At 50.8% G+C, this 7,412-nt stretch overlaps 1 protein-coding gene across 1 annotated transcript; it reads right to left on the reverse strand.

The window, feature by feature from the left end:
• Window positions 1-1,948: 1,948 nt before the first annotated feature.
• Window positions 1,949-7,354, reverse strand: LOC308657483 (UPF0193 protein EVG1 homolog). The gene is made up of 6 exons (XM_081309216.1): window positions 7,249-7,354; window positions 5,721-5,783; window positions 3,156-3,338; window positions 2,798-2,929; window positions 2,605-2,705; window positions 1,949-2,455 (listed from the first exon to the last, which is right to left on the reverse strand). The coding sequence occupies exons 1-6, from the start codon at window positions 7,331-7,333 to the stop codon at window positions 2,384-2,386; spliced, it is 636 nt and encodes a 211-aa protein (XP_081165342.1). The 5' UTR covers window positions 7,334-7,354; the 3' UTR covers window positions 1,949-2,383.
• Window positions 7,355-7,412: the final 58 nt, after the last annotated feature.

Genomic DNA, 7,412 nt, shown 5'->3' on the forward strand with positions numbered 1-7,412 from the left:
CCTGCCCAGCCTGAGTCTGTCTTTCTGCCCAGTGCAGGTGCCCAGAATCTCATGTCACCTTGCTCAGGAGCTCTATTTATCAAGTCTGCAGTTAAGTTCAAATGAGTTCCTGAGTGGTCTGTGCTGGGCAGATCCCACCTCCTCTGCCTCCGAGTTGTAGGAGGTTCTCCCTCCCCTCCCCTGTTCTGTGGGAAGACTTACTTCCCAGACGCCACAGTGCCCTGGTGGCCATGCTGGGGCAGGTGGGTGCTCCTGTTAGCTGCCCCAGTGCCGAGTCCCCTGGGCATGGCCTCTGGAGGCCACCCAGTCAGAGCTCTGGTCCCGTGCATCAGCCTAGGGAGGGTGCTCCAGGTAGGTGCTAACCTGATTGAGGCTTCCTCCCCACCCAGGGCCTGGGGCCCGCTCCCCTCTGTGGTCATCACCCATCTGTCTCCTTTGTTGTCTGTCCTCTCCCCAACTCATTTCCACTTGAGGACTGATGGCCACCCATCCCCTATGGGAGGGGACAAGTGATAGGGATGTCACTTTTGCCCAGGGAATGTGCCTGGCAGCTCTTGGTCAAAACACTGTGTCATAAGCTCTGGGGGCCTCCAGACCCCCTCCTCCATGCACCTGGGGGACAAGATCGCACTGTATTAACTTGGCGACATTCCTCAACAACATTCAATGGGGACAGCCTCAGGCCATGGCCACCTTTGCCTTCTTGTCTGCCTCTGCCCCACTTCCATGGCCAGGTATCTCTGCCTGCCTTGGAGGGTCTGGGACCATGCTGAGGTTGTCCACTGAGTGGGACCTTGGCCTTCATCGCCTGTCCCTGGGCAGGATTCCCTTCCTCTCCACACCTGGGCAGCCTCTGGCAGTCTCTTGCTGAATGTGCCTGTTGACCTTGGGCTGAGGTCACCACCTTAAGGCCTTTCAGGAACCAGGCAGGTAACACACTTGACCTGGGTTGGGTGTAGACTGGGAGGATCTGCCAGCGTTAGGGCCCCCCACTGCAGTCCACTGTAGCCTGTGGGAATGAATGTGGACCCAGGGTTGCCAAGTCTTTTCCATTTTTCAAAAGAAACTGGGGATTCAGATTTCGTATGTGTGTGATTTGTGAACGCCCGGTCTGAACTTGTTGGGCTGGCCTGAATTTGCCCTGGTTCTCTGTTTTGCTGCCTCTGGGTCATGTGACAGTGGCCTGTGAGTGGAGGTACTGTCCTACTGCAGCTTCTGCTCTGGGCTCTTGTGGGTGTGGACACAGGCTTCCCAGGAGTGTTCCTGAGCCTGCTCTTGTTGGCTGCTGCACAGCCAGGTTTATTGTGCACACAAAACATGGGTTGTGTGACATGATAGGATTATGATTCCTTCCAGGTGTGGGGGACAGCAGGCAGGGTTTTTTTGCGGGGGGGTTAGGAAAAGACAGAACACTAGAGGAGGAGACCTGTGAGTGTCAGGAGCCCAAGGTGTGGGACTAATATGCTGTGTTGCCAGGCCAGGGTGTGCTTTCCTGTCAAGTGACTGTTCAGCCACCCTTCAGCCCAGGACCAGCCACATGCAGGAACAGAGCTGAGGCCGTGGGCGCACAAGGAGACATGGCGCGTGCCAGAGCTGGAACTCCAAAGCCAGGTGCACTGTCAGCGTGGGTCCCTCTCACCCCTGTGTGCTGCTGCTCTGGTCTGTATTTAGACCTAAAGTAACTTTTAATCCTGAGAAGGCTGTTCACTAGTTAAACGCCCTTGAACCTTAGTTTTCACAAGGGGTGATGAAGCCTCACGCCGTCTGTTGAGATCATTAACTGAAGTTTACCTGCCATGGCTACTGGCCATGGGGTACTCAAGAGTGTCAGTCCCATTTCCTCTTGAAATGTGCAAACAGGCAACTAGAAACCGTCCATGTTGGACAAAGTCTAACTCTGTGCAAATAAGCGTTATCCCTGTGAAAACAAGGTGGTACGTGTAATGACCCACGTTAAATGTGTTTTATTGGCCAATTAATCACTGTTGTTAAATATTTGCCAAGGCTTTAAGTCATCAAATAAGTAGATCCTAAGACAGGCGGGAGGGAAGGCTCGTCTTCATCCCCAAGTCTAGAAACTAACTGAGCAGGAACAGGAGCTGGAGGTGGTGGGAAGAGAGCCACAGATGCCCTCAGACGCACTTCCAAGGTGGTGAGACTTGGGCCTTCACTGTTGCTGTGTCTGTCCCCAGAAGACTTGAAGCCCTGTCATTGGGTGGCTCTGAGACCCCACCCGTGGTCCCCAGCATCCCTGAGCAGCATCTGCAGTCTATGACAGTGCCATGCTGGGCAGCCATCTGACATGAGTGGCTGGCCTGGATGACACTGGTTGGCACAGGGACAGGCTGCGGCGGTCCAGTGTGAGCTGCCCTGCTGCCTCTGACTAAGTGGTGGCAAGAGCCTCCCTAAGTTCCTCACTCCTTCTGCGGTCAATGTCTTCCATTTCCCGTAGTTTCTGCAAAGGGCAGCAGGGGAACTTGGTATCAGGTTAAGAACTTGAGGAGCATCAGGATGAGTTGTGGCTCAACTCCCGAGACGGGGTTTCTCCTCACTCTGACTCCGCCCTCTGGGCCCGCCCCTCCCCGCTTTCCTGGCTCCTCCTACCTGGGAGATTTCAGCCAGGATGATTCCTTGGTACTTCTTGCCCTGCCCCAGGGCCTCCATGGCATCCAGGAATTCCTTCCTCTCCTGGACTTCCTTCACAACTAGACAGAGGAAAAGGGGTGTCAGGGCAGGGGGCTCTATGAAGGGGGTGTAGTGGGGGAGGAGCGGTTCTGCCCCTGCCCCAGTGGCTCACGTTCTTCAAAGCGGTCAGGCTCAGGAGCTGGGTCCTGCTGCGGCACAGGGGCTGCCTTTCTTTTCCATTCTGCCGGGTCCTTCCCAGTGGCAAAGATAGTTTGGAGTCTTTGCTTCTCCTTTTCCAGATCTCCTGTAGGGCCCCCAGATGGCCTAGTTGAGGCATAAAGCTCTCTCGGGTTGCATGTCCAGGGGGGCACGCATCGAGTTGCAGCCTGTCTGGCAAGGGACAGGTGTGCAGACCCAGCAGCCTCCCTCCTGGGTGCTCCTGAGCTTGTCAAGTTGAGATAGTCTCCAAACACCCCCCCACCCCGTCCCCAGAGGAGAGTCCCCAACCAAAGTGGGTGGCTTCAACTCACTGGTGGCTCGAGGCTTGAACTGCTCACGGCTGTAGGCCCCGTTGGCTCGGCACATGCTGGCAGGCCGGAGGCGAGACCGGGCTGCCAGGGTGGGAGGCAGGTGGGTGGCTGGTGGCAGCTGGTTGGAAGGTGAGCCTTGCTGGCTGGATGTCGGATTGCACTGTAGGGGCAAAGGGTCTCCTCCTGGGGGTGGAAGGGTCTCGTGGCTTTTTTTTTCCTTCATCTTACTAGTCAAATGGTGCAGCAGAATCTTCTTATCCCCACTAAGCCCACCATTCTACAGTGAGCGGTGGGAACAATTTGGTGGTCTCTTTGCTTTTTGATGCTTATATAAATATGCTCAAAGATGTGTGCATATATTTTTCATGTGCACATAAGATTCTTTTTTCAAACACTGGATCTTATTGTATAATAGTCAATAACAGTCCCTTTTCACATAACCATTTATTGTGGACATCTTTCCAGAAAAATCTGTTTATATATAACTTATTTTTTATAGCTATATACTAGTCATTAGAATGGTTACCTTATTTATTCAGTTAGTCTCCTAGTTTTGGAAGTTCAACTTGTTTCCAGGTTTTCTGTTGGTTGGTTTTTTACTACTACAAACAATGCTGCAATAAACACTCTGTACACTGCGTCTTTGTCCTGGTGTTTTTATTTCTGTTTTCTCTTTGCTTGGTCCACGGACTAGTGGGAACAGTTTGGATGGTAATAGACACAAATGCCACCTGCTATACATCCCCCCTGTTGCCCCATGCCTGGGCTCCTCCCCCAGGCCATCCAAGTGTCTCTCCTATCTGGTCACTGGGCCCCTTCTCTCCTCCACCCCATTTTTTTTTAGTTGTAGATGGACAGCATGCCTTTATTTTATTTATTTTTCTGTGGTGCTGAGGATTGAACCCAGTGCCTCACACGTGCTAGACAAGTGCTCTACTGCTGAGCCACAACCCCAGCCCAGTTGGAGGGTTCTGAGAAAAAGACATGCCCTCTGTGGCTGCTGTTGAAAATCTGAAGCCCAGGGCTGAGGGCGGGGGAGGAAGGGCAGCTGGGAGCCACTCAGGTAGTGTGCAGCCATGGCGGCCAGCGAGGAGGTGGGAGGGGTGGTCAGGACATGGTTTGAAGGTCCTGTAGAAAGGGTAGATGTGGGGTTTGGGAGAAAGGGGAGTCAAGGATAACTCCCAAAAGTGCAAGGACAGACCTTCCCTTCCCAGGCCCTCTACCCAGGGCTCTAGCCTCTACACGTCTTTTTCTTTTTCCTGAAGAAACGCTGATTCCCAGTGTGTCCTTCACACCTCCCACTCTCCAGTTCAACCTCTTCCTTTGGCCCCTTCTCAACAAAAATTTATGGCCTAAGGAATTCTGGCCTTCCAGTGAGGGGAGGGATTTGTGGCTTGCAGCAGTATTTGAACTAAGGCTCAAAGCAACTGGTAGGATTTGGTTAGGAGAAGAAAAGTAGGGGAGGAACTCCAAGAGAAGCCAGGCTCAACACCCAGACTTGAAGGCAAATTTTTAAAAATAAAACATCTAAGGAGAACGAGGCTGCTAGGCAAAGCAGTCACTTGTGTTGGTCAACCACTGATGTAACCAGCAGTTCAGTACGAATCATGCACCTGCCCTAGGTGCTGGGTTACCGTGCTGAACAAAGGAGACAGTCTTTGGTCTGACAGTATTGACTTTCAGTGGGACTTCTAGCACATTCTCTATGGTTATGCTAACAGGAGACACCATACTATCAGACTGCTGCATGTGGAGGTTATGTGACTGAAACATGTGATGGCACTAGCCTTTGGCAGTCTGAGTTGTCCTTGTCCACAATGAGGAAGGAGATCTGACCCCTGACTTGGTAAACAGAGCTTCCCTGTCCATATCTGCCTCTGACATTCCTCTTTGCTTGTGAGGGGGATTGGGTGCCCTCATCATCTTTAGAGAAGGCCACAATTTTGGTAGATCAAGCAAAATTCTGCAAGCTTGGACCTTCTGGCATGTCCCCCCACCTCTCTCTCCCCAGGAGAGCTGTACCCATCAGCTATATGCCCAGACCTTTTTATTTTGAGAGGGTCTTGCTAAATTGTTCAGGCTGGCCTTGAATTTGATCTTCCTGCCTCAGACATGCAGACTGCAGACACCCCAGTGCTGAGGCTGTTGTGGATGAGAAGGGAGTCTTGCTTAGGCCACAGTTTCTTAGGAAAGTCAGTGACAGCCTGCCTGTAGGGGGCTTATTGTGCCTGACTCATGTCAAAAGTAGCAAAGGCCACACAAAAGGTCAATTCCCAAGGACTAGGGGTCAGGAATACTATGTATTCAATTTTTTTTTCCTTTTAAAATGAGGTTCTGTCCCCCTTAACATGGAGGAGCTTTAAAAATGTGGCCCCAAGCCAGGTGTGGTGGTGCATGGAATCCCAGCAACTCAGGAGACTGAGGCAGGAGAATCACAAATCTGAAGCCAGCCTCAGTAACTTTGTGAGACTCTGGTTTCAGTCCCCAATACTGGGGGTGAGGAGGAAGGGGGAGTGTCCACAATCCCTCCACCCAGGAAGCTTCTGTGGACTGAACACCTCTTACTTCTCATAGTGTCCGTGAGGTAGCGCTGCTGGAAGCTGGTTAGTTTGGATTCCTTCATCATCTCTGCAAAATAAAGCACTTGCATGAGGCTGAGCTGCAGCAGATGATTTCACTGTATACTGCAACTGTATCTTCTCCTACTCCATTCTGCACTGCACTCTCCCTCTCTCTTTTTATGTTCATTTAATTTTTCTTTTAGTTGTAGCTGGACACAACACCATTATTTTATTTATCTTTATGTGGTGCTGGGGATCGAACCCAGGGCCTGGCATGTGCTAGGCAGATGCTCTACTGCTGAGCCCCAGCCCCAGCCCCCGCCCCCCTCCCTTTCTTGCTCCATTTTCTTCTCTTGTGGTACTGGGGATTGAACCCTGGGCTCTTCTACCACTGAGCTGCATCCCTGTTTTTACTTTTATTTTTTTTCACATTTATTTTTTAGTTGTAGGTGGACACGATGTCTTTATTTTACTTTTTGTGGTGCTGAGAATTGAACCCAGTGCCTCACACATGCTAGGTAAGCACTCTACCTCTGAGCCACAACCCCAGCCCCTGTTTTTATTTTTGAGACAGGGTCTTGTTAAGTTGTCCAAGGCTGCCCTCAACCTACAATCCTCTTGCCTCAGCCACTTGAGGGCTGGGATTACAGGTGTGTGGTACCATGCTTGGTTCTGGCTGTTTTTTTTTTTTTTTAATTTGTTTCAGTACTGGAGATTGAACCCAGGGCTTGTGTATTCCAGACAAGGGCTCTACTACTGAGCTACATCTCCAGGCAATGGCTAAGTTTTGTGTGTGTGGTATGCACACCTGTGTGCACATGCTAGGGATCAAAACCAGGGCTTCGTGCATACTAAGCACATGCCCTACCACTGAACTACACCCTAGTCCTAAATTATATTTATTATTTATCATGCTACTAAACTCTTAGCTCTATAAGAGCAAGAATTTTTTTACAGCTTTTTTTTTTTTTTTTTTTTTTTTTTTTTACTGCTATATCCCCAGCATCTAGAACAGTGCCCAAAGTACAGAGTAGGCTTAAACATTTTGTTGTTGTGGAGTGAATGAATACTTGTTCGATCATGTGTCAGGGGCTAGAGCTACAATTGTGAGCAGAAACTGACACACTCCCTGCCTGATGGAATCCACTATCTAGAGGTATACATGGGACACTAAATATCTAGCTATAGGTTGTGCTGAACCCAGTGTAGGGAGATTGTGTTCTTTGAGGGCACTTAACCACTGGTCCCACTGTGATGGTATGGGGAGGAGATAAGGATTCCTGGGGAACACTGAGAGTGGGAGGTAAAGAATGCATAGAAATAAACTACTCCAAAATTCTTATTTCTTTGACTTTTAGCTCCTGGTCAGCAGTAGCACACTGAACCTTTCTGAACCCCAGGATCCTTGTTCGTAAGAGAATAGCCACTGTGTCCCCCCCCCCGCCACAGGTCATGTAGAGTAGAGGAGAACAGAGTTACACAGGGTAACTGCTACTACTGCTCCCCAACCTGTGTCCTCTTAACACACTCACCTTTGAGCAGCTTGCGGGTCTCTGGGGTATAAGCAGCCGACTTGGGGCAGCGCCAGAACGCTGTTTCTTTGGTCACTGACTCCATTCTGTTCTGTGAGGCCACGGCAGGGCCTGGAAGAGAAAGACACACACGCACACCCCCTGTTTCCCAGTCCCAATCTCTG

This window comes from Spermophilus citellus (assembly GCF_964194105.1).
Source record: "Spermophilus citellus genome assembly, chromosome: 10".
In the NCBI taxonomy this organism is placed as follows: domain Eukaryota; kingdom Metazoa; phylum Chordata; class Mammalia; order Rodentia; family Sciuridae; genus Spermophilus; species Spermophilus citellus.

Coding starts and splice junctions, on each gene's coding strand:
- LOC308657483 (XM_081309216.1), bottom strand. CDS start 7,333: ATGGAGTCAGTGACCAAAGAAACAGCGTTCTGGCGCTGCCCCAAGTCG. Junction 2,930..3,155: donor GTTCAAGCCTCGAGCCACCA/GTGAGTTGAAGC, acceptor GGGGCCCTACAG/GAGATCTGGAAAAGGAGAAG. Junction 2,456..2,604: donor TCCTGGCTGAAATCTCCCAG/GTAGGAGGAGCC, acceptor TGCCCTTTGCAG/AAACTACGGGAAATGGAAGA.